We start from the raw sequence: 27,730 nt of genomic DNA on the forward strand, positions 1-27,730 counted from the left end.
TTAATGATCTTTCCAAATGTTGTTTGTACCATGAGCTAACTATTGTAAAGCGCTTTGGATGAAAGTGCTATATTAAAAAACCTTAATAATAATTAACTTTTTTTGTTCTAGAGATACAAGCACACAACTACTTTAATATCCGTAGCCCTACCTTTCTAATGCAACGGATGTGCCCTCTCTCCCCTGCCGCAGCAGCCCCTGAGCTGGGGCTGGGAAGGAGGGCTTTTTCTCCCTGGTAGCCGCAACCCTGGAGCAGGGGAAAGTCGTCTCTTTGGCCCCCAACCCCTCTTCTCACCCCACTGCCCCTGCCCGCCCCACCAATCCCCCCAAGGCCACCATCTCACCTTACATGTGCGTCTTCTCCGGGGTGCAGGCACCTAATTAGTGGAGCCAGGCCTTCGCAGCTCCACTAATTAGGTGGGTGGCCCACCATTCTCTCGTGTGCAGCTGCCCAGATGTGCACCTTAGATGGAACTATCCGTGAACCACCTGAATGGAGCTTGTGGCCCACTGGTGATCCATGGAGCACAGTTTGAGAACCTCTGCTCTAAGGGCAAAGGGGCAGATGAGACATGAATTTCCAGTGGAAAATAACAAGCGGAAAAAATATGCAGCATTGACTTTCGTTTCTTCTTTGTGGATCATAAAGGGCACAAGTCATTTTACTTTCTGTGCAGCCCCCCGAAGAGGATTGTACTGCAACATTACTCCAGGTTGATACCTGTCTTCGTTGCTCTGTCTGAGCACCGCGCCTAGCACTGTAAGCCCTGATCCCTGAGGGAGGCTTTTCGGCTCTGCACCAGTTACAACTGTAAATCATAATCTATATTCATTTCTGTGCAGGGTCTCAAACTCCTTTGCAAACATTCCCTTGTGACTGGTTAAAACATCTCTGTGAGGTTGGTAACTATCATTATCCCCATTTTACAGATGAGGAAACTGAGGCATCCGAGGTCACAGTTGGAGTTGGTGGCAGAGCTAGGAATGCCTTTAGGAATCCTGACTTGAGCTACCAGTCCAAACTCCCGTGTTGCGGTACTTTCCCCTACAGCTACTGGCTCTCAATGCCTCAGCATGGTGTAGGAGGTGCTGTATCGTTGGGTTCTGTGCCCACCAGAGCTCTGTCTGTGGGCATCGCAGTGCAGAATCAGGGCCCTTGATTGCCACCACTGCCCCTTTATAAGGCTGATTTTGATCCCCCTTGTAATCTCCCCCACAAGAACCATAGAATTCCTCAAGCTTTCAAAGACTTACAGTGAAGTCTCATTGCCACCATGACTGTTTTCTGAACATCGTGAATCAATTAAGGACTTGTTGAGATTAAAATACTTACAAATATTTCAAAAGGGAGATATTGTATATGTCTCACTGTCTGATGTCTTTGTCTGTGCGCTCAGTGAAATCACATTATACCACAACGTGTGAACTGTAGCATGGTTTTGACATTAGCTCACCCAAGAGGCAGTTTTCAAAGGGAGGAATACTAAAATGTTTAAACTGCAATTATTTGAAATCTAAGTATGATTCCTTGTTGGTGGAGCTGAAATAAGAAAAAAAAACAGGGCTTCAGAGAATATTTTTCTTGGTGACTTAAAACTATCCAGAGCTACTTCTCCAAAAGTGAAAGAAAACTTCATTGTTAAGAATCTCAGATAGTCTTGAGTCTCTTTCACTAGCCAAGGGCATGGGTTACAGTGGCAGCTCATGGTTTGGGTTCTTTTATAGTGGTTTCAAGGTTTCAGTTGTGTAAATGGGCTGAGTTCAGAGAAGAAAAGTGTTGTTGTCAGGCCTGTGTCTATTGTTTGGGTCTTGGTGTTCTGAGAGGCTGTTCTGGATACAAGTGACTCTCTGAGAAGTAGGTTGGTAGCTGTATTGTTTGAGAGGGGTGAGGTTCTGGAGCTGACTGGAAGCATTCTGGTTTTATACGGTGATTCACAGTCCAGAATAGTTCCAGTAATGATTTAAATTCTAACCCTTTGATTTGGCATCTCTCAGCTGTGAACTGTGGAGGACTGGCCAGTTGAGAGGCAGCTGGCCAGGGCGAAAAAATGTGTAAGGTTCACAGCACTTGTACTGGTTAGTGTTGCCCAACAATCTAGAAATTATGAACAATGCTTGAGTCTTCTGTCGCCCTGGTGTTGGGGCCCAGAAGGAATCCGGTGTCACCGTTAGAGAACTTGTTTGACGATTGATGCTAGGTCACCAGAAGATCATCACCCTTTGTTGACCTTCAAGGCAGAGAGGATGAAGTTTACAACTGCATATATGCTCATCAGATGCAGGTATCAGTCTGTGTATGTTGCAGCCCCTTTTCCCAGGGCATTCCACATCCTGCTAAGCTTGACCTGCTGCTTGAAGGAGAGAAAATAAACATGAGGACCCCCCCCCGCCCCACCCCATCCCAACAGGCTCTTTTGTAGCAGTAGTCCTGAGAGATGGGGTTCTCAAAGTTCAGGGAAAAGGACTCCTAAAGGACTCCTCTTACCTCTACCCCTGTGCACTTCAGCCTTTCTACTCCTTGCTCTTTGAAACCTGTTCCCTCTGATTAGCAGCATGGGAGAACCTGCAGAGGTCTTGGGATTGGAAACATTGATTTGGGGAAAGACACTGATTAATTACACTATAGGGAGCAATCCGGCATGAGTTCCTGGTGGAGGATAGACTACTCTGGGTCTGACAGAGCATGTATCCTCAGTGAAATACAACTCCAGCTTTCTTGGCTATCTTATACCACCACACTGTCCATTTGCTAAGCTCACGGAAGGCCAGCATTAGGATTTCAGTCCCACCATCTCAGTGAGGGTCTCTTAAATTTCTCCTTCCCCTTATAGTTTGAATGGGAGTAGCTCATGCCCCAATGGTGTACGGCTCATTTTCTCAATGAGTTAAGCTGCTGCAGTTTTGCTCAGCATCTGAGTCTTGCCAGGCCCCTCTTGCACTTGATGGTGCTTCCAATCCGGTCATCTGGTGGGCTCAGTCTCCTGGCAAAAGACCAAGAGGTAGGCCATCCCCCACCCCCTCTTCTTGTAGTTTAACTCTATACAACAGGGAAGACAGAGTGCGAGAACATGGAATCTTCTTACGTGACATGGGAGATCCAGTTACACCCTTATATAAGGGGTAGTACTTGCTGGTCCCCATGGACCTGAGGTTAATTTGAAATGTGAGGGAAGCTAACCTGCGACTCTGGAGACCTGGGTTCAGTTTCCGGACTTCCTCTGTGATCTTGGGCAAGTCACTTAGTTTTTCTGTGCCTCAGTTTTCTATTTGTAAAATGTGAGTGTTAGCCCTGCCCTGTCTAACAGGGTGTGTGTGAGAATAAATATGTTCATGTGTGTGAGGCGCTTAGATACTATGATAATCGGGGCCATATAAGTACCTAAGATTAATGAATGTGAGGGAAACTGTGGCTGCACTGTAGAAGTTGGTGAGGTCTTTTTGACCATGCATCTTAATGATAACTAAGAATTATAACCTTCCCCTTGCCTTGTCAGCCCTTCCTCTGAGGAGCCTCTGGCTTACACAGGAAGCTGGTCTGCTCTGTTTTCACACAAGAGAACATTCTTGTAAAGTTTATGGACCAAGTGCCTTCAGTTCATGAGCCTTAAATTGGAATTGTACATGCTGTCCAGCAACGTCCAACCCAAGTTCCCCTAGTACGACGCTCCTGGCATACCAACGAGTAGAAAGACACCTTTGTTTCCCTTTGTTTTTCTGGTTGGAGCAGATGGTCCCAGCAGAATTCATTGTACTCGTAGAAATCAGAAAGGGAGAAGTCTGTAGGGTCCCGTGCAGTCTTATCCCCTTAGGCCAGGGAAGTACTGTTCTGTGTAATCTATTCTGTAGTGCTTTGTTCAGTCTAGGGCTTCCCTCCCTTCCCTGGAGAGAGGATTCTGCTGCACTAATATATCTCAGGGTCATAGAATCATAGAATATCAGGGTTGGAAGGGACCTCAGGAGGTCATCTAGTCCAATCCCCTGCTCAAAGCAGGACCCATCCCCAATTAAATCATCCCAGCCAGGGCTTTGTCAAGCCTGACTTTAAAAATATCTAAGGAAGGAGATTCCACCACCTCCCTAGGGAACCCATTCCAGTGTTTCACCACCCTCCTAGTGAAAAAGATTTTCCTAATATCCAACCTAAACCTCCCCCACTGCAGCTTGAGACCATTACTCCTCGTTCTGTCATCTGCTACCACTGAGAACAGCCGAGCTCCATCCTCTTTGGAACCCCCTTGCAGGTAGTTGAAAGCAGCTATCAAATCCCCCCTCATTCTTCTCTTCCGCAGACTAAACAATCCCAGTTCCCTCAGCCTCTCCTCATAAGTCATGTGTTCCAGTCCCCTAATCATTTTTGTTACCCTCTGCTGGACGTTTTCCAATTTTTCCACATCCTTCTTGTAGCATGGGGCCCAAAACTGGACACAGTACTCCAGATGAGGCCTCACCAACGTCGAATAGAGGGGAACGATCACGTCCCTCGATCTGCTGGTAATGCCCTTACTTATACAGCCCAAAATGCCATTGGCCTTCTTGGCAACAAGGGCACACTGTTGACTCCTATCCAGCTTCTCATCCACTGTAACCCCTAGGTCCTTTTCTGCAGAACGGCTGCCAAGCCATTCGGTCCCTAGTCTGTAGCGGTGCATTGGATTCTTCTGTCCGACTCTGCACTTGTCCTTGTTGAACCTCATCCAATTTCTTTTGGCCCGGTCCTCTAATTTGTCTAGGTCCCTCTGTATCCTATCCCTGCCCTCCAGCGTATCTACCTTTCCTCCCAGTTTGGTGTCATCTGCAAACTTGCTGAGGGTGCAATCCACGCCATCCTTCAGATCATTAATGAAAATATTGAACAAAACCGGCCCGAGGACCGACCCTTTGGGCACTCTGCTTGATACCAGCTACAAACTAGACATGGAGCCATTGATCACTACCCATTGAGCCCGACAATCTAGCCAGCTTTCTATCCACCTTATAGTCCATTCATCCAGCCCATACCTCTTTAACTTGCTGGCAAGAATACTGTGGGAGATCGTGTCAAAGGCTTTGCTAAGGTCAAGGAGCAAGATAACTGCTTTCCCCTCATCCACGGAGCCAGTTATCTTGTCACAGAAGGCAATTAGATTAGTCAGGCATGACTTTCCCTTGGTGAAAGTCCATGCTGTCTGTTCCTGATCACTTTCCTCTCCTCAAAGTGCTTCAGAATTGATTCCTTGAGGACATGCTCCATGATTTTTCCAGGGACTGAGGTGAGGCTGACTGCTCTGTAGTTCCCCGGATCCTCCTCCTTCCCTTTTTTAAAGATGGGCACTACATTTTCCTTTTTCCAGTCGTCCGGGACCTCCCCCGATCGCCATGAGTTTTCAAAGATAATGGCCAATGGCTCTGCAATCACATCCGCCAACTGCTTTAGCACTCTCGGATGCAGCACATCCGGCCCCATGGACTTGTGCTTGTCCAGTTTTTCTAAATAGTCCCGAACCACTTCTTTCTTCACAGAGGGCTGGTCACCTCCTCCCCATGCTGTGCTGCCCAGTGCAGCAGTCTGGGAGCTGACCTTGTTCGTGAAGACAGAGGCAAAAAAAGCATTGAGTACATTAGCTTTTTCCACATCCTCTGTCACTAGGTTGCCTCCCTCATTCAGTAAGGGGTCCACACTTTCCTTGACTTTCTTCTTGTTGCCAACATACCTGAAGAAACCCTTCTTGTTACTCTCAACATCTCTTGCTAGCTGCAACTTCAGATGTGATTTGGCCTTCCTGATTTCATTCCTACATGCCTGAGCAATATTTTTATACTCATCCCTGGTCATTTATCCAGTCTTCCACTTCTTGTAAGCCTCTTTTTTGTGTTTAAGATCAGCAAGGATTTCACTGTTAAGCCAAGCTGGTCGCCTGCCATATTTACTATTCTTTCTACACATCGGGATGGTTTGTCCCTGTAACCTCAATAAGGATTCATTAAAATACAGCCAGCTCTCCTGGACTCCTTTCCCCCTCATGTTATTCTCATGAGTTGTCAGGAGAGTTGTCCTGATATTTTGCTTATATTTCCCTTCATTCCCGTCCATTTTGCCTCCATGCTACCCTAAATAATTCAGTTACAAATGGGAATTGTACGGCCAAAAAAACTCCGTTACTGCCACATTATGAGATTTTAATTGCACAAAAGTCAGGAGCTGAGAGTTAATGTTCACACCTCAGCCTTAACCATGTCTCCTCACTTGGCTGCGGTTGGGTCATTTCAGTGAGTGCATCACAGTTGTTACTCTGAAAGTTGTCAATCTGACGTCCTATTTTGCCGTGAATCAGACTTAAAGGAACTACCTTTCCTTTCACGTGGGTTGAATCTTATCTTGCTCCTTAAGCTCTCGTGTGGAATTTTAGTACTTGCACCTCCCATCATTGTTTTGAAGAACAAATGTGTGCTGTTAATTTACATGTGAGCCTCCCCTTTGGTATCATCTCAAATGGTTGCATATGTAGCTCTTGCTACACAGGCACCATCTCCTCCTCATTTTCACCCGCGCCATGGACATGGGAGAGTCAGGAAGCCAGAGGAGTCAGCATCTATAGGGGAGGCAGGATCACTCCTAGGGCCATGGCTCTGGGATGCAGATTCCATATTTCAGGCAAAACGCACCTCATGAACCTGTGCAGATTGTTGCTTGGTTAAATGTGGATGTAAAGTTGAAGTGCTTTCAGGCTGGTGACCTTACCCTGTCTTATATGGTAAGATCTCTGGGGCAGGGCCATCTTTTTGTTCTGGCTGTACATTATGTACCTGGCATAGTAGGGTTCTGGTCCCTGACTAAGGCTCCTAGGCACTACTGCAATACAATTCAGAAATAATCGAAGATGGTCTGCCCCCATTCCTCAAGGTGGCGGGAAGCCCTGGGATCCTGTTTGGCTCCTCACTATGTTTGGATAACCAGGTTGTGTGTGTAAAATGTCTTCCTTCTCCTCCATCTTGCTAGGAAACTTTGTCCCTTCCTCCAGGCCAGGGCCTGCCCGCGGTGATTTGTACATTTATCACTTCCAGGCTGGATCACTGTGATTCACTGCATCTGAAGCTGAATGTAAAGATAGTGCATGAGCTCTGGCTGGTACAGAATGAGGCTGCCTGCCTCTTCCATTGTCTGAGATGCCATGAGCACATCAGGCTCGTGCTCAAATCCTTCCTCTGGCTCCCAGTCATCTTCTGATCTCAGTTTCCTAATCTTCAAAGGAATTAATGGATCAAGCCTCAGCTACATTAAAGACAGAATTTTCATCTATGAACCACTGCGACAGCTGCTCCTCTAGGACCATGCTGGTCACAAAGCCTAGGATGAAGCACGTGAGTGCTGGGGACAAAGTGTTCAGTCAAGGGACACTGGCTATGCAATGAACTTCCAGAGCAGATTAGGGGAGCCAGAGTCAGACTGTCTCTGTGAAACACTGCAAAGCCTTCTCTTTGCAAAAGCCGTTCCACCATCAGAATGACTCAGAACATCGACAGTCCCACCTACCCAAACAAAACTTGTTACAAACAAATCAACCAGGCAAAACAAAAGTATTACCCCAAGCAGAGCTCTGACCTCAGTGAGAGAGAAGTGCCAGATACTCCATGGAGTCTACTGGGGACTTCACTATTGCTGTTGGTTTCACATGGAAGTGCTGGAATCCTTCCATGACGGGTGACAGTGAAGAACCCTAAGATAGACAGATCTCATCCATCTCTTACCTCAGGGGTTTATCTAAGATTGAGACATGGGAATGAGAAGCACACGTGCTTCTCCAATGTCAGTCCTGGGTCCCACAGTGTGGGGAGGAATTGTAACAGAATTTCTTAGAGGGGGCTGGGGACACCTTCTTCTTCCTGTCTGGGGAGATACTTAGGCCAATCCTGTGCCAGAAAGGAAATAATTCCCAACAGGGTTTGGGGCTCCAGGGCTGACACAGCTGTGTAGATGACCCTTTAAAGAATGGATGCCTACAAGGCTGCAGTGATTCGGAACTGTGCTGAGTCACTTCCGGCTGAGTGCAGGCTTGCTTTTGGGGTCACTGGAGAGAGCCACTGCCTCTGGACCCCCCCAGAGTTTGACTCTTGGTTGCAGTAACAAGCCCACCCAGCAGACACACCGAACATGAGGGAAATAGGGCAGACCACTGCCCTCCTCATGCCTGCAGGTCCCAGCGTTCAGTGTCTCGATCTGGGTAGCTGGGCTACATTGCAGGCTGGGAGCAATGATGTTCATGGACTACATCAAAGGTGAGGGCAGGTGTCACTTGTTTGAGATCTCTCAAATTTAGTGCAATTCTCAGTTGCAATAGGGCTCCCTGGGCGGGGCAGCATTCTGGTGCTGCAGTCTCATTCCTCAGAGAAGGACAGCTGAATTGAGTTTGCCCCTGTAGGTCTTTTTGCTACACAGAAGTTGGGGGGGAAGCCCTCCTGGGTCCCACCATGCAGTTAATTCGGAGGTGGTTGCAGAGAGCTGGGCTCTGGGAAGAGTGCCCTCAGGCTACAGGCATTTGTTGGAAAATGCTCCTCCCTCATCTCTTAGGAAATCCTTCCCCACCCCCTGCTTCTGGATGGAGCCTAACCAGGGCTTGGGTGGGTCTGGCTGGCAGAGCTCTGCTGCTCCAGCCTGGTGCTGTGTTTGCTGAATGGGAAAGCAGAGATAAGCGAGTGCTGAGCGCAGGCTTTTCATTCCTGCTTCTTAGCTACGCTCCTTTGAACTAAGCAAACTGCGTTCTTTCTGTTCAGAGTCCAGGCTTTGAAGCCACACGTGGAGCAGTTAATAAGCAGCTTCCTGCCTCCTTGGGTGATGGCTCAGGGTAGGGCACTGAGGCCCATTGCAGTCCTCTTGGTTTCTGACTGCACCCACTCGACCAATTCTGAAGCACTTAGAGGAGAGGAAAGTGATCAGGAACAGTCAGCATGGATTCACCAAGGGCGAGTCATGCCTGACTAATCTAATTGCCTTCTATGACGAGATAACTGGCTCTTTGGATGAAGGAAAGCAGTGGATGTGTTGTTCCTTGACTTTAGCAAAGCTTTTGACACCGTCTCCCACAGTATTCTTGCCAGCAAGTTAAAGAGGTATGGGCTGGATGAAGGGACTGTAAGGTGGATAGAAAGCTGGCTAGATTGTCGGGCTCAACGGGTAGTGATCAATGGCTCCATGTCTAGTTGGCAGCCGGTATCAAGTGGAGTGCCCCAAGGGTCGGTCCTCGGGCCGGATTTGTTCAATATCTTCATAAATGATCTGGAGGATGGTGTGGATTGCACCCTCAGCAAGTTTGCAGATGACACTAAACTGGGAGGAGAGGTAGATTCGCTGGAGGGTAGGGATAGGATACAGAGGGACCTAGACAAATTAGAGGACTGGGCCAAAAGAAATCGGATGAGGTTCAACAAGGACAAGTGCAGAGTCCTGCACTTAGGACGGAAGAATCCAATGCACCGCTACAGACTAGGGACTGAATGGCTTGGCAGCAGTTCTGCAGAAAAGGACCTAGGGGTTACAGTGGACAAGAAGCTGGATAGGAGTCAACAGTGTGCCCTTGTTGCCAAGAAGGTCAATGGCATTTTGGGATGTATACGTAGGGGCATTGCCAGCAGATCGAGGGACGTGATCGTTCCCCTCTATTCGACACTGGTAAGGCCTCATCTGGAGTACTGTGTCCAGTTTTGGGCCCCATGCTACAAGAAGGATGTGGAAAAATTGGAAAATGTCCAGCAGAGGGCAACAAAAATGATTAGGGGACTGGAACACATGACTTATGAGGAGAGGCTGAGGGAACTGGGATTGTTTAGTCTGCGGAAGAGAAGAATGAGGGGGGATTTGATAGCTGCTTTCAACTACCTGCAAGGGGGTTCCAAAGAGGATGGAGCTCGGCTGTTCTCAGTGGTAGCAGATGACAGAACGAGGAGTAATGGTCTCAAGTGGCAGTGGGGGAGGTTTAGGTTGGATATTAGGAAAATCTTTTTCACTAGGAGGGTGGTGAAACACTGGAATGGGTTCCCTAGGGAGGTGGTGGAATCTCCTTCCTTAGATATTTTTAAAGTCAGGCTTGACAAAGCCCTGGCTGGGATGATTTAATTGGGGATGGGTCCTGCTTTGAGCAGGGGGTTGGACTGGATGACCTCCTGAGGTCCCTTCCAACCCTGCTATTCTATGATGATTCTATGATACCACACTGCTAGAATCACTGTGGTTCGCTGTCTGGTGCTGAGGATTGGGACAGGAATCTCTCCCGCTCTCCTTCTGTGTCTCTGAGGATGGTTTGTGCGTTATCACCCTATTTATCTGCACACAAGAGTTGTGGTTGTTGCATATTTACATAGTGCCATTAAAGGCACGTTGCGCTTTACAAAACTCAGGAGGTGTGGTCCTGGCCCTGAAGAGTTTGCAGGATAACTGCACAAAAGATCTAGAGAACCGGGGTTCAGGTGCAGATCCAGTCCTGTGGTGGAGATCAGCAAGGATTCGCTCAGGGGCCGGCTTGAAGGAGGCTGGCGTGGCCACTTTGCACATGGAAAGTGAGGGGACTAGAGACATCACTGCAGCTTTTTGCTCCCACCCTCCGCACCCTCTGGACACACTCGTGTGTTAAGCGTGGAGGCTGCGGCAGTGTAATGCTGTAGGAGTGCAGGACAGAACGTGTATGGAAATACTCAGACCTGCCCAGTTTTGTGCTGTGCCTCTCGCTTGTCAGATGCTGAGGCCAGTGGTATGTTGATCTCTGCACAGAATGGCAGTGGGTCAGATTGGGCATTGAAGTGCTTCCTCCCCAGGGTTTGGAGTAGCCAGTTGGAGGCGGGTGGGTATTGTGGGGATAGGACGGTGGAGATGTGGGGGGGGGGAGCGGTTCTGCCTACCAGTGTAGTCCTGAGGCCTTGTTCAGCCAGACATGGTTTAGTGCTGAAACACTCCCTCGTGCATGAAAAGCAAGTGCTTGTGCTAATGTCTGTCTGCACAAGTGGAGTTGGAATTGAAGGAGGCAGTGACAGTTCTCTCCCTCCTGATCTCTGGGTAGCAGTCCAGAGGGAGGTGATTTATTGCAGAGGGCAGCTCAGGCTGGATGCTGTTGAATGCATGTGAATAAGACAGAGGGGTGGTGTCCAAACTTTGGGCGGCTGAGGTGCATTTGTTAACTACTAGAGGAGTCAAGGGCTGCACTGAATTTCTATAAAATGGAGCAGATTGCAGCTGCCTTTATCTTTCATATGGAAGTGTAGCTCCTGGAGAGTACAGAACAAGGCCAGGACATTAGAATCCAGATGGAGGATTGCTTGTAGGACCTCTACTCTCCACAGGCCACATCTTGGTTAAACAGGAGGGCTGCCCTTGGCCAGATTTTGGCTGCCCCTAGAGTAAGGGATTTTCCTCCATCAAGGTTGAGCCTTCTGGGTCTGATATCGCTTACCTTGGAAACAAATATGCATCATAAATTCCTGCTTGTGGCACTGGTGCAGATCTTATGGGAAGGGAAGCAGAGTGTCATGTTTCCAGGGACTGTTGCTGATTGGGCCATCCAGATGAGAGGAGAAGGGGTTTCTGCTGTCAGTGCGCTGTGGGTGTGGGCCCCTTTCAGAGAGGAAGGTCCAGGGTGGTTGAAGAGGCTGGTATTTTGGCCAGACTCCAGCAGATGGTGGTTGAATTGGTGGCCAGCAGAGGGTCTGGGATCCCTCCACATTGGCACTTTTCAGATAAAACTCTGGACATTTCTGCAGTGAGGAAGGGGTATTGGAGGATACTAGAAAAAAACAGGGTGGATTTTATTTAAATCATGATTTGAATCACTAGCCAGGAAGACTCAATTTAATCATGGATTTCTACGTAAAAGTGCCTTCTTGTTGGTTGTTATAACCATATTCTTAACAACTCAGAGATAGATGTCGGTTTCACTTTTAGAAGGTACACACTATACATTTTTAAAGTGATTTATTTTGAAAACTTTTCAGATTAGTTTTACAGCTATATCAGAAAATGAATGATTGTTTGGTTATTTCATTTACCAAAGGTAATTGAGGCAGATATTTATGAAGTCACTGGAAGGTGAACTATCTCCAATTCAACAGGTTAATCATTAATATTTGGAGGATTTTCTTACCATGCTGTATTAGGAGAAGAACATCACCAGACAGACATTTAAATTGTTTTATTTAACTAAAACAACAGTGTTATGTATTCTGGATTTTTTTTCTTCAACAGCAAAGATATAATATTTTAACAAAACAAGCATATGAATTTTTGAATTTAGTTAAACATTCACGTTTTTGTTAAAATTGTTTTTAAGTAAAATAGTTAAATGAAATATTTAAAAAAAACGCAAAAATTAAACCGACTATGTCAGCCAGGTCAACATAAGAAACTTAAAATATTGGCTTCGGCAGCTAACTCAGTCACCTTCATTTTCCTGTTTGTTCATAATCTGGAAAAGAAAACCAAGCTTTCTTGCTTCTTCAGGTCCCAAATGACTTTTCAATTTGGAATGAATTAGTCCAAAGGAAGAAAAATATTCTTTTTACACTGGCAGAAGAAGCTACTGCTGGTAAAAGTGAGATGATCACTTCAACAGTCTCTGAATCCAAGTGCTTCAGTCACGTCCACCAGTTCCCTGCTGTGACTTTCTTTAAAACATCATCAGCAAACATATATTTCTTGAATGGTTCACCATTAGCTCTGAAGTTTATTATAGTGGCATTATGGAGGGGTGATTGCTGGATGTCCATGTCGTCGCCAGCGCCTTTTCTTCAGCAGTTAAGATTTGACACTGGTACCGAGTATTGAGAATATTTGGAAGAAAATGAGCTGGAGACGGTGCTTGTCCCATTTGTTTTTTTAATGCTTGTAATTTAACTCTGTCATTGCATATTTCTCTATTTTAAGATCTTGCTCGGTTCCTTCCAGATTTCATCAGCGTCAGCCATAAAACAGCGATTTCCCTGCATTTTGTTCAAGGCCCCGGAAACAGGCTTCAGGGTGCTCAGCATGTATTCAATGTTTCTCTTAAGCCCAATGTTGAGAACTTTGGCTATGACAGGGCCATCTATTTTTTCACAATTTTTTTCACAAACTGTCATCCGATTAGGCCAGTTCTTGTTACAGTGCTCAGAACAGTCCACGACTGAGTTCCATCTCACGTCTTGTGGGAGAGTGAGCTTGGTTCCTCCCACTCTTTTCAGAGCAGCTGCTGCAAAGTGGTTGTTATGGAAGTATTTTACAATTTCTACAACAGTAGCCTTTTGTGACATTATTGACTTGAAGGTCCTGTAGTGGCACCAAATCTTATATAAAGGGGGTCAAATGAGGTGTCTAAGATAAGGTTATGGTTTGCTGATTATGATTATGCTATCTGTCTATGTGTATCATTTTTATAGTTGAAGTTATGAATATTGGCTCTATACTGTCTGTATTTCAAACTTATGCTATGCTTCTGGGTGACTCCCCAGACAAGTTGGGGTCAGCTCTGCCTAGCCTGTTGGATGGCCCATTAAGGACCATCAGCAATACAACTGACCCATTGAGAGAAGGCAGACACCCCTTGGGACTCAGCAAGGTATGCAGGGACCTGCCTATGGACAGAACTCTGAGGTTTTTCCAGGCCATGGGATGGACAGCTTGTCTTTGGGACAAAGAAAGACAGACCACATGGCAAGAGAATATAAAAAGCTGCTGCAGCTCCTCCATCTGGTCTTCAATTCTGCTTCTTAACTCTGGAGGACTTTGCTACACTGAAGCTTTGAACCAAGGACTGAAGGACCCACCCCAGCTGGGGATGTTCTCCAGAGACTTGATTTGAACCTGCAGTTTATTCTATCACTGCTGCAAGCCTGAACCAAGAACATGGCCATTACTGGATGTCATTGATTCCATTTAACCCATTCTAGCTCTCATCTATATCTTGTTCCTTTTATGAATAAACCTTTAGATTTTAGATTCTAAAGGATTGGTAACAGCATGACTTGTGTGTAAGATCTGATTTGTATATTGACCTGGGTCCGGGGCTTGGTCCTTTGGGATCAGGAGAACCTTTTTTCTTTTACTGAGGTATTGGTTTTCACAACCATTTGTCCCCATAATGAGTGGCACTGGTGTGATACTGGGAAACTGGAGTGTCTAAGGGAATTGCTTGTGTGACTTGTGGTTAGCCAATAGGGTAAAACCAAAGTCCTCTGTCTGGCTGGTTTGGTTTGCCTTGGTGTGCACAGAAACCCCAGCCTTGGGCTGTAACTGCCCTGCTTGAAGCAATTTGACCTGAACTGGCACTCGCAGTTGGGTCCCACCAGAAATAAAAATCTTAAATGAATCCACATGTTCCATAGAATCTCTACGGATAGTTATTCTATGCTCTACTAAGAATATAACAGTAGGGATCTATTATCGACCACCTGACCAGGACAGTGATAGTGACAATGAAACGCTAAGGGAGATGAGAGAGGCTATCAAAATAAAGAACTCAATAATAGTGGGGAATTTCAATTATCCCCATATGGACTGGGTACATGTCACCTCAGGACGAAATGCAGAGACAAAATGTCTCGATACTTTAAATGACTGCTTCTTGGAGCAGCTGGTACGGGAACCCACAAGGGGAGAGGCAACTCTCGATCTAGTCCTGAGTGGAGTGCAGGATCTGGTCCAAGAGGTAACTATAACAGGACTGCTTGGAAATAGTGTCCATAATATAATAACATTTAACATTCCTATGGTGGGAAGAACACCTCAACAGCCCGACACTATGGCATTTAATTTCAGAAAGGGGAGCTATGCAAAAATGCGGAGGTTAGTTAAACAGAAATTAAAAGGTACAGTGACTAGAGTGAAATCCCTGCAAGCTGCATGGACACTTTTCAAAGACACCATAATAGAGGCTCAACTTAAATGAATACCCCAAATTAAAAAACAGAGTAAAAGAACTAAAAAAGAGCCACCGTGGCTTAACAACCATGTAAAAGAAGCAGTGAGAGATAAAAAGGCATCTTTTAAAAAGTGGAAGTCAAATCCTAGTGAGGTAAATAGAAAGGAGCATAAACATTGCCAAATTAAATGTAAAAATGTAATAAGAAAAGCCAAAAAGGAGTTTGAAGAACAGTTAGCCAAAAACTCAAAAAGTAACAACAAAATGTTTTTTAAGTACATCAGAAGCCTGCTAAACAACCAGTGGGGCCCCTAGAAGATCGAGATACAAAAGGAGCACTTAAGGACGATAAAGTAATCGCAGAGAAACTAAATGAATTCTTTGCTTCAGTCTTGATTCTATGATTCTTCATGGCTGAGGATGTTAGGGAGATTCCCAAACCTGAGCCGTCTTTTGTAGGTGACAAATCTGAGGAATTATCATAGATTGAAGTGTCACTAGACGATGTTTTGGAATTAATTGAGAAACTTAACAGTAACAAGTCACCGGGACCAGATGGCATTCACCCACGAGTTCTGAAAGAACTCAGATGTGAAATTGTGAAACTATTAACTGTGGTTTGTAACCTGTCCTTTAAATCAGCTACTGTACCCAATGACTGGAAGATAGTTAATGTAATGCCAATATTTAAGAAGGGCTCTAGAGGTGATCCCAGCAATGACAGACCGGTAAGTCTAACGTCGGTACCAGGCAAATTAGTTGAAACAACAGTAAAGAATAAAATTGTCAGACACATAGAAGAACATAAATTGTTGCGCAAAAGTCAACATGGTTTCTGCAAAGGGAAATCATGTCTTACTAATCTATTAGCGTTCTTTGATGGGGTCAACAAACATGTGGACAAGGGGGATCCAGTGGACATAGTGTACTTAGATTTCCAGAAAGCCTTTGAGAAGGTCCCTCACCAAAGGCTCTTATGTAAATTAAGTTGTCATGGGATAAGAGAGAAGATCCTTTCATGGACTGAGAACTGGTTAAAAGACAGGGAACAAAGGGTAGGGATAAATGGTAACATTTCAGAATGGAGAGGGGTAACTAGTGGTGTTCCCCAAGGGTAAGTCCGAGGACCAATCCTATTCAATTTATTCATAAATGATCTGGAGAAAGGGATAAACAGTGAGGTGGCAAAGTTTGCAGATGATACTAAACTGCTCAAGAAAGTGAAGACCAAAGCAGACTGTGAAGAACTTCAAAAAGATCTCACAAAACTAAGTCATTAGGCAACAAAATGGCAAATGAAATTTAAAGTGGATAAATGTAAAGTAATGCACAGTGGAAAAAATAACCCCAACCATACATACAATATGATGAGGGCTAATTTAGCTACAACTAATCAGGAGAAAGATCTTGGAGTCATCGTGGATAGTTCTCTGAAGACATCCACGCAGTGTGCAGTCGCAGTCAAAAAAGCAAATGGGATGTTAGGAATCTTTAAAAAAGGGATAGAGAATAAGATGAAGAATATATTATTGCCCTTATATAAATCCATGGTATGCCCACATCTTGAATACTGCATACAGATGTGGTCCCCTCATCTCAAACAAGATATACTGGCATTAGAAAAGGTTCAAAGAAGGGCAACTAAAATGATGAGGGCTTTGGAACGGGTCTCATATGAGGAGAGATTAAAGAGGCTAGGACTTTTCAGCTTGGAACAGAGGAGGCGAAGGGGGGATATGATAGAGGTCTATAAAAACATGAGTGGTGAGGAGAAAGTGAATAGGGAAAAGTTATTTACTTGCTCCCATAATAGAAGAACTAGGGGCCACCAAATGAAATTAATGGGCAGCAGCTTTAAAACAAATACAAGGAAGTTCTTCTTCAGTCAGTGCACAGTCAACCTGTGGAACTCCTTGCCTGAGGAGGTTTTGAAGGTTAGGACTATAATAGGGTTTAAAAAAGAACTGGATAAATTTGTGGAGGTTAAGTCCATTAATGGCTATTAGCCAGGATGGGCAAGGAATGGTGTCCCTAGTCTGTGTTTGTCAGAGGGTGGAGATAGATGGCAGGAAAGAGATCACTTAATCATTACCTGTTAGGTTCACTCCCTCTGGGGCACCTGGCATTGGCCACTGTCGGTAGACAGGATACTGGGCTCCATGGACCTTTGGTCTGACCCAGTTTGGCCATTTTATGTTCTTATATATGTGTGTATCATTTTTGTATTTGAAGTTATGAATATTGGCTATGTACTTGTATCTCAATGTGTTTGATTCTAAGTAGCACCAGTGAAGCATTTGGCCAGTTTATTGAGGGGAGTCTTCAGATTAAGTGCCCAGTCAAGAAACACTTAACTGGCAATGGACTTTGGGAGACTCCAATCCACATGTGAGAGTCTTCCTGGGAACGTTCAAGGTAGCATGTGAGCAATGGTTGCTCTACCTGTAAAGAACTGAGTCTTGCATGGACTTGTGACTTGCCCATGTGACTCCAAACTCCACCTTGCTGCTGTGATTTTCCAAAGGCAGAACAAAGGGGTTTTCTTCCACATGGCAGAGGATATAAAAGGCCCAGGAAACCCCTCCATTTTGTCTTCAATCCCGCTTCTTACCTCTGGAGGACTTTGCTACACTGAAGCTCTGAACAAAGGACTGAATGACCCATCCCAGCGGTGGATGTACTCCAGAGTCTTGATTTGAACCTGCAGTTTATTCCATCACGGCTACAAGCCTGAACCAAGAACTTTGCCATTACTGTCTGTCATTGATTCCATTTCACCAATTTTAGTTCTCATCTATATTTCTTTCTTTTTATGAATAAACCTTTAGATTTTAGATTCTAAAGGATTGGGAACAGCGTGATTTGTGGGTAAGATCTGACTGGTATATTGATTTGGGTCTGGGCCTTGGTCCTTGGGGATCGGGAGAACCTTTTTTCTTTTACTGAGGTATTGGTTTTCATAACCATTCGTCCCTACAGGGAGTGACACTGGTACTGGAAAACTGGAGTGTCTCAGGCAACTGCTTGTATGACTTGTATGTGGGGTGAGACCGAAGTTCTCTCTGTGTGGCTGGTTTCGTGTGTCTGAATAGTGAAGAAACCCCAGCCTTGGGCTGTGACTGCCCTGCTCTAAGCAATCTGTCCTGAATTGATACTCTCAGTAGTGTCCCGCCAGAGGCTGCATCATTATACACAGCCAAAGTTCTCAACATTGGGCTTAAGAGAAACGTTGAACACGTGCTGAGCACCCTGAAGCCTGTTTCCGGGGCCTTGAACAAAATGCAGGGAAATCGCTGTTTTATGGCTGACACTGTTGAAATCTGGAAGGAACCGAGCAAGATCTTAAAATACAGAAATATGCAATGACAGAGTTAAATTACAAGCATTAAAAAAACAGATGGGACAAGCACCATCGCCAGCTCATTTTCTTGCAAATAGTCTCAATACTGGGTACCAGGGTCAAATCTTAACTGCTAAAGAAGAGGAGTTGGCGATGACATGGACATCCAGCAATCATCCCTCCATAATGCCAATTATAATAAACTTCAAAGCTAAGGGTGAACCATTCAAGAAATATATGTTTGCTGATGATGTTTTAAAGAAAGTCACAGCAGGGAACTGGTGGACGTCATTTAAGCACTTGGATTCAGAGACTGTTGAAGTGATCATCTCACTTTTACCAGCAGTAGCTTCTTCTGCCGGTGTAGAAAGAATATTTTCTTCCTTTTGGACTAATTCATTCCAAATTGAGAAGTCGTTTGGGCCTGAAGAAGCAGGAAAGCTTGGTTTTCTTTTCCAGATTATGAACAGACAGGAAAATGAAGGTGAAGACGACTGAGTCAGCTGCCGAAGCCAATATTTTAAGTTTCTCATGTTGACCTGGCTGACATAGTCGAGTTAATTTTTTAAAAAAATATTTCATTGAACTATTTTAGTTAAAAACAATTTTAACAAAAATAAATCTGATTTTAAAAAACTTGAATGTTTAACTAAATTCAAAAATTCATATGCTTGTTTTGTTAAAATATTATGTTTTTGCTGGTGAAGAAAAAAATCCAGAATACATAACATTGTAGTTTTAGTTAAATAAAATAATTTAAATGTCTGTCTGGTGATGTTCTCCTCGTAATACTGCACGGCAAGAAAATCTGCCAAATATTAATGATTAACCTGTTGAATAGGAGATAGTTCACCTCCCAATGACTTCATAACTGTCTGCCTCAATTACCTTCGGTAAATGAAATAACCAAACAATCTTTTTCTGATATAGCTGTAAAACTCATCTGAAAAGTTTTCAAAATAAATCCCTTCTAAAAATGAAATGTACATCTATCTCCAAGTTGTGAAGAATATGTATTAAGGTTATAACAAACAATAAGAATGCATTTTTATGTAGAAATCCATGATTAAACCAAGTCCACCCTGGTGCCAAGCTTCTGTACTGAATACGAAGACAATGACAATAACGAGTCACGCTGTAAGTCATATTAGGCCACGTATGTTCCATGGAGCCATTCCTACTAGGAGCTCGTACATACACAGCTGGAGAAGGGCTCAAAGAGACACTATTGTCCAAGTGCTTAGCACTGCAGAACACTCATAGGCTACAGAAACCATATACATACTCATTGAAGGAGGACAAGGCAGGATGGCCTGTCCCACCTCTGATTGGACATGTATCTGTCAGCCCTTGACATTTATGTTTCCTTATTTTGAACTCAGCTGCTGTGTTGGTAGGCTTCTAACAACTGTCCTGATCTCCCAGCCCAACAGGAAACTAGCAAAAACTTCACAGCCAGCACAGATTATGTTTTAGAAAAATATATTCTTTAACACACAAAATCCTGGGCTCTATTCCTCTAGGAAATCCAATCGTCAAATCAACTACAAGAAATTCCATGGCACATCTCAAAGGCGTCTGTCCACCCAAAGGTGACAGAAAGCACAAACACACAGCATTTATATAATGCTTTTCCATTTGCAGTACCCTGGGCAAACACTAAACCTCACAAGCCGCACATGAAGTAGTTATTAGGTATTACCCTGTTTGGGAAACCGAGGCACACAAAGGTAAAGCAACTTGTCCAGGATCACAGAGTGAGACAGGAGCAGAGCTGGGATTACTAGAATCAGAGTTTCTGGGTCTCCATGATATGCTCAGACCACTAGACCAGGGGTGGGCAAACTACGGCCCAGGGGCCAAATCTGGCCCTCCAGACGTTTTAATCCAGCCCTCGAGATCCCACTGGGGAGCGGGGTCGGGAGTCTGCGCGGATCCCGGAAGCAGCAGCATGTCCCTCCTCCAGCTCCTACACATAGGGGTAGCCATGGGGCTCTGCATCCTGCCCCCACCCCAAGCACCGCCCCCGCAGCTCCCATTGGCCAATGGGAGCTGCAGGGGGTGGCGCCTGTAGACGGAGCAGCACACAGAGCCACCTGGCCATGCCTCTGTGAGGGGGGACATGCTGCTGCTTCTGGGAACTGCTTGAGATAAGCGCCCCCCAGAGCCTGCACCCCTGACCCCCTCCCGTGCCCCTGGCCCAGCTCTGATCCCCCTCCTGCCCTCTGAACCCCTCAGTCCCGGCCTGAAGCACCCTCCTGCACCCACAACCCCTTATCCCCAGCCCCACCCCAGAGCCTGCACCGCCAGCCGGAGCCCTCATCCCCACTGCACCCCAACCCCCAATTTCGTGAGCATTCATGGCCTGCCATACAATTTCCATACCCAGATGTGGCCCTCGAGCCAAAAAGTTTGCCCACCCCTGCACTAGATCATATTGCCTTTCATCTTTACAAAGAGCCAATTAAGGAGATTCAAAATAAGACATGGAAAAATCTTATTAGTTCACATCCGTAACTACTCACGAAAAAGATATTTCTGGGGGGAGAGTATACAAAATGTTAGGCTCTACAAAGAATCAGATGGGAAATACTGAGATCATCCTGCCATTCAATAAACCAGTGAGGCCTCCTCTGCTAGGATACTGTGTTCAGTTCTGTTCATCACATCTCAGAAAGGACATAGCAGAATCAGTGGGAGGCCAGGATGGACAGGGGAGACTGAGACTGTTGACTTTAGAGAGGAAATGACAAAGGTGTATAAAATAACAAATAGTGTAGAAAAGGTAAATTGGGTACTCCTATTTACTCTCTCAAATAATACAAAAACAGGCCCATAGTCAATGAAACTGAAAGGCAGCAAATTGATAAAAGTGAATACACATGATAAACCTGTAGAACTCATGGTCACAAAATATCTCTGAGGCCAAGAGCCTAGCAGGATTAAACCTGGGGTTGTGACCACTCTTGGCTAGACTGGAACGGGGTTCCAATATTGGTTTCTATTGTAATGGACTCAAAATATGGGAAAAGCTGAAAACCACGAGCTTAGACGTTACTATGGAGAACAACTACAGTTACAACAGACAGGGAGGAAAAAAATAGAGGAGGGACATAAATCCTCCTTCAAGGAATAAGCCAACCACTTACTACCTAGGGTTCGGACAAAACTACCCCAAGGGGCAGGTTATTCCATAACTGTCCACCTTCCTCTGAAGCATCTGGTACCGGCCACTGGGAGAGACAGGATACTGAACAAGATGTTTCCCTGGTCTGATACAATATAACAATGCCTGTGTTTCTGTATGCTCCAACCTCTAGCCAAGTAGGCTCAATTCCTGCAGCATGTTGTCAAGTGCTTTAGGCTTCACACGCGAGTCTAGTGAAATAAACAAGAAATCCCAACACCCCATCCCAGTTATTAATTTTTTTTTAAACTAACAGCTTGAAAAGAAATCTGTTATTAATTTTAGCTATTTTATTACTTACTTTTAAAGGCCCCAACAAACATGGCCCTCTCCAGGGGAACTTCTAATGTCACATATCCTGGGTTTCCAACCCCTCCATTGAGATCAGGTTTGACAGGCCTTTTGGTTTATCCAAGTTTAACTTAAAAATTCTGGCAGCAGCTGGTTGCTAACCAAGCTCCCCGACAATGAAATTCGCTCCCAATTTCAACTTCGAGGCTCAAATGTGTGGTGGATTTTTAAACTAAAATAACAAACATATGTGGGCTATGGCATTTTGTCTTCTAATGTTGGTGTTCTGAATATTTTTTATCAGGGTGGATAAAAATCAACAGTTTAAAAAAATTTTAAATCAGATTTTTTTTATTTATATCAGATTTTTTTGATAAAATGCTTTTTGAGAGAAAAAAACCTATCTAAAGATAGTTTTAATTAAGATACATTATAGTTCAAAGACATCTCATCATGGAATAGGGATTATAAATTCTAATTGTGTAGTATGAGACAATATATTCATGTAATGTTTAAGAAAAGTTTTGTAAATGAGTTCCAATAGTTCATGGATTAGGCACCCAATCTGATGCGGTTCCAGGGGCTTCTGTATAGATTATTTAGGGTAAATCTTTCTATCTACCCAATGGGATTCAATGCTTAGTCGAGAAGATACCATCAGAGATGCTTAGTTTAGCAGTTCTCAAACTGTGGATTTGTGTCTCCAGAGATAACATGCTTGTTAACAGCAAAAATGTTTTAAATAAATAAATAATATATAGAGGTGAGAAATAACAGGCCTCAACCCTATTGTCCCTCTGCAAATTTGTGTACACAGAGTCAATCCCTTACATCTCTCTAAAAGTGCAAAGTTTCAAAAAGTACAATGAATAGAAGACTGTTGGGGGTGGAATAGATCTGGAGAAGGAGAAAAAGTCCTGAGATAAATATGAGAAGGGAGGGACAGGCAGTAGAAACAAAATTGAAACTGTTTTGAGCAGCATATTCCAGAAGTCTCGAGGTCTTTCTGAGTGTAGCCTTCATTGATTTGATATCTACCATACCATTCTCTCACTAGAAGGGAAAACCTATAATGGCATCAGGCTGTAAAAGAGACCCAGTTTGGGAATATTTGAATGAAGTTCCTCTACCTGTGGATAAGACAGGCATGCGTGCAAAATGCAAACAGTGCAACAAGGAAATGCAAGGCCTGGTTGCCCGAATGAAACATCAGGAGAAGTTTCAGGAGAAATGTTTCTTCTCAGGAGGAAGCTGCATTGAAGATGATGAAAGGAGCATGTCGGAACATGCAGGATCTTCAGGTTGGTAAACTTTTTTATTTCATACTTCTTTCTTTAGGACTGCCTGTCTTTCTTCTGGACTATTCTTGAATTCTCATATTTGAGCAAAAAATACAGTTGTTACTCTATGGTACTGTCATTTAGATGCAGTTGTGATAAAAAATGAAGAGCTGAAATAGGCAGATCTTCCTTTTACAATTTCACATTTACAGTAGTGCTGAGTGTCAGCGAATGCAATGAGAAAAGGAGTACTTGTGACACCTTAGAGACTAACCAATTTATTTGAGCATAAGCTTTCGTGAGCTACAGCTCACTTCATCGGATGCATGCATGCATCCGATGAAGTCATGCATCCGATGAAGTGAGCTGTAGCTCACAAAAGCTTCTGCTCAAATAAATTGGTTAGTCTCTAAGGTGCCACAAGTCCTCCTTTTCTTTTTGCGAATACAGACTAACACGGCTGTTACTCTGAAACCTGTCCGAATGCAATGAGTAACACTAAATGAACAGTATGGTAATAATTAAATAACTGCATTGACTTATTTTGTTTAGGAGAATCCATCCTCAACATACAGGATTCTGAAGACTCTCCACCTTCAAGATCACCATCATTTTCTATAGTTTCAGAGTTCTCTGCCAACGACAGTGTTTCAGTCACATCATGCATGTCTCACAGCTACAGTATAGCACCTGTAGCAAAGAGAAAAAAAACCTCCATCGTCCAGAAACAACCATAGGTAAAGTTAGTGATAAGAACCAGCAGATTACAAAAAGAGGTAATTAATGAAAAAAGTGCCCAATTTGTTTATGTGACAAAGTCTCCTTTCCGTATCATTGAGAACCCATACTCCATTAACATGGTTAAGTCATTAAGACCAGGATACAGTCTACACAACAGAGCAGATGTCGCAGGCAAATTGCTGGATAAAGTGTATGAAAGAAACTGAGCAGTGTGCAAAAGACCTAGATGGTGAAATTGTTAACCTGAATCTTGATGGGTGGAGCAATGTCCACAATGATCCTGTTGTATGTACTTGTGTGAAAACAGAAGAAGGGAATGTCTTCCTTACAGAAACAATTGATCCATCAGGAAATGCTCACACAGCAGAATACTTACAAGAAGTAGCAGTAAAAGCTATAACAAACTGTGAAAAAAAAATTCAAATGTCTACTACACAGCTTGGTCACAGACAATGCTGCAAATGTATCCAAGATGAGAAGAAATTATGTAGAAGAGAGAAGAAGAGGAGATGGCGATGACATGGACATCCAGCAATCATCCCTCCATAATGCCACTATAATAAACTTCAGAGCTAACGGTGAACCATTCAATAAATATGTTTGCTGATGATGTTTTAAAGAAAGTCACAGCAGAGAACTGGTGGACGTGACTTAAGCACTTGGATTCAGAGACTGTTGAAGTGATCATCTCACTTTTACCAGCAGTAGCTTCTTCTGCCAGTGTAAAAAGAATATTTTTCTTCCTTTGGACTAACTCATTCCAAATTGAGAAGTCGTTTGGGACCTGAAGAAGCAGGAAGGCTTGGTTTTCTTTTCCAGATTATGAACAAACAGGAAAATGAAGGTGAAGACGACTGAGTCAGCTGCTGAAGCCAATATTTTAAGTTTCTCATGTTAACCTGGCTGACATAGTCGAGTTAATATTTTTAAAAAAATATTTCATTGAACTATTTTAGTTAAAAACAGTTTTAAGAAAAACAAACCTGATTTTAAAAAACTTGAATGTTTAACTAAATTCAAAAATTCATATGCTTGTTTTGTTAAAATATTATGTTTTTGCTGGTGAAGAAAAAAATCCAGAATACATAACATTGTAGTTTTAGTTAAATAAAATAATTTAAATGTCTGTCTGGTGATGTTCTCCTCGTAATACTGCACGGCAAGAAAATCTGCCAAATATTAATGATTAACCTGTTGAATTGGAGATAGTTCACCTCCCAATGACTTCATAACTGTCTGCCTCAATTACCTTCGGTAAATGAAATAATCGAACAATCATTCATTTTCTGATATAGCTGTAAAACTAATCTGAAAAGTTTTCAAAATAAATCATTTTAAAAATGTGTACCTTCTAAAAATGAAACCTACATCTATCTCTGAGTTGTGAAGGATATGTATTAAGGGTATAATCAACAAGAATGCACTTTTATGTAGAAATCCATGATTAAATAGTCTTCCTAAACTAGTGATTTAAATCCTGATTTAAATAAATTTGATTTAAATAAAATCCATCCTACCTCTATATTTTATTTATTTATTTTCAAACATTTTTGCTGTTAACAAGCATGTTATCTCTGGAGACACAAATCCACAGTTTGAGAACTGCAAAACTAAGCATCTCTGATGGTATCTTCTTGACTGAGCACTGCGTCCCATTGGGTAGACAGATTATTTAGCGTAAATCTTTCTATACAGAAGCCCCTGGAACCGCATCAGATTGGGTCCCTCATCCATGAACTATTGGAACTCATTTACAAAACTTTTCTTAAACATGACATGAATATATTGTCTCATACTATACAATTAGAATTTATAATCCCTATTCCATGATGAAATATCTTTGAACTATAATGTATCTTAATTAAAACTATCTTTAGATAGGTTTTTTCCTCAAAAAGCATTTTATCAAAAAAATCCAATTTAAATTAAAAAGTCAGATTAAAAAAAATCATTGATTTTTATCCACTTTGCTTGGCAGGATCAGAGACTGCAGTTCTCATCATGTAGAGTTCAGTCTTCATCTTTTGGGTGCTGGGAACTGTAGTTTCCTTGGTCACTGTATCCCTGTTTATAGATGTTTCCATTTTATGCAATTTCAGTAGGGGCTGTGAGCTCCTGGCAACTTGCCAGTGGAGTCCCTAGTATGGCAAAGTTTGGGTACCCCACTCTGTTAGATTCTGGTGACTCTGAGTCCATTTGTGAGTTCTGAAAGAATATTACCTGTCGTCCCTACTAATTGCCCAGAGCTATGGTTCTGCCCCTTTCAGGGTCATGATGGTTACTGTGTTTCACTGAAGCCCCTTGTTTCTGGGTCTTGAGCCAGTGGACACCTTAATTATTCCTGGTCGTGCTGGATGTTCAGCACACAGGTGCAGTGTACGGAGGATGCATTTAAACCAGATGTGACCTGGCTCAGCAGGCCTGGGGAGAGTCAAGGAACTGCTCGCCCTGACCCTGAGGAAAGAGTGTGGTTACCTGCCCTGAGGCCATTCTTGCTTTTCTTCCTGTCCAGAGAAGGGACCAGTTACCATATGATGCCTGAGCAGGAAGGTAGGCTCCTTGATGGAGGATCACTCAAACTAATCAGAGTGAGGAGATATGAGAATTTGTCAGCCAGTACGTCATTTGGGTTGCTGTGGCTGTAATGGAGCATTATGTGGGGTTCGTCTCTGCAGGCTGTCCTCCTGACAGACAGGGTGGATAGCTGTGACCTGCTGTACTTTAGGCTCAGAAGATGTGGCCTTTGCCAGTAGTGCTCTGGGTTGGGTGGTTTGGGAGCTGCCCTGACGTAAACCCTCCAGTCTTGAGACAGATCTGAGTGTTGCCTCTGCTTGTGGTCTATATCCTGGTTCGGTACTGACAGCTAGAAAAAGGAAGAGCCTAGAAAAAGCTTTCTCCTTTGGGGAAGCAGCTTTCCAGACGGCAGCTAACTGGTTCAGTGAGGATTTGGTGGCGCTTGTTCTTAATTGCTGTGGAGCTCTTGAAACTGGAGACCCGTGGAGGGAGGTTTGTGCTGTTCACTTAATTGGCCCCCTGGGTGGATAGTGAGTGTGCTTGGGACAGGGGGGAGGGAGCGTGTGTGCTGCCAGAGGCTAAAAGGGCTGTCAGTTCTGCACACCCGAGGTCTTGTCACCGGGAGGAGGCCAGAATCTGGCCAGCAGTGGGAGTGTGGGCTTCCTTCGTTCTCTTGCACACATGCTGCAGTGCTGCTGACCTGAGCGGGTGATGTTTCAGGGGGGTGAGAGGCCGGTTCTTCCCAGTGCTGGAGCAGAAGTAGAGCACAGTGCCACTGGCAGCTGGGTACGTGTCTAGCCTCTGGCCTGGAAATACAAGCCACTGCCAGTTCTGTGTGGTGTCCTTTTTCCATAGACCCCTTCCTGTTCATGCATGCTTATCCTCCTCTTTCCTTATGCTGGTGAGTTTGATTCTCATTCCAATTGGTTTGTATTTATATTTTTTAGGGTGATTGAGGTGCTGACCCTCTGTCTGTGGAAGCATGTCGGGCCCAGTGCCGAGTCGAGCAAGGGTCTATGCGGATGTGAACACTCAGAGACCCCGCGAGTACTGGGACTACGAGTCACACGTCGTGGAATGGGGGTATGACTGGTGTCAAGGGAATCCCCAGGGACTTCTTGAGCCATGTGCTCAAAACTTATTTACCAGATTACTTGCGAACTGGCTTGTGGTATTTCTGGGTTTCTTAACACCATAATATCAATGGCCCATATTTTCAAATGGGGCCTAAAGTTAGGCTTCTGAGATATATATTTAAGTACCTTAATAATAATGATACCTAGCTCTTACCTAGCACTTTTCATCACTAGATCTCAAAGCACTTTAGAAAGGAGGAATCGTGTATCGTTATTATTATCCCCAATTTACAGATGGGGAAACTGAGGCACAGAGAAAGGCTTTGGCTTGCCGAAGTAGCAAGCAAGTGGCAAAGCAGGGTGAAGAACCCAGGTCTCCAGAGTCCTGGTCCAGTGTACACTCTACTAGGTCACACTGCCTAGTGGATAGAACACTAGCAATAAGTGGC

The 27,730-nt window shown here is 44.1% G+C and overlaps 1 protein-coding gene across 3 annotated transcripts in view; it reads left to right on the top strand.

The window, feature by feature from the left end:
* The window catches only part of LOC311516850 (casein kinase II subunit alpha-like), a 66,924-nt gene that overhangs the window by 8,999 nt on the left and 30,195 nt on the right, over positions 1-27,730 (top strand). For all 3 annotated transcript variants that reach the window (XM_084621198.1, XM_084621200.1, XM_084621199.1), the window contains one exon: positions 27,153-27,288. In XM_084621198.1, the coding sequence (XP_084477324.1) occupies positions 27,188-27,288 (101 nt within the window). In that variant the 5' untranslated portion in view covers positions 27,153-27,187. The remainder of the gene's footprint in view (positions 1-27,152; positions 27,289-27,730) is intronic.

Source organism: Lepidochelys olivacea (genome assembly GCF_965140295.1).
Source record: "Lepidochelys olivacea isolate rLepOli2 genome assembly, chromosome: 2".
NCBI classification, from domain to species: domain Eukaryota; kingdom Metazoa; phylum Chordata; order Testudines; family Cheloniidae; genus Lepidochelys; species Lepidochelys olivacea.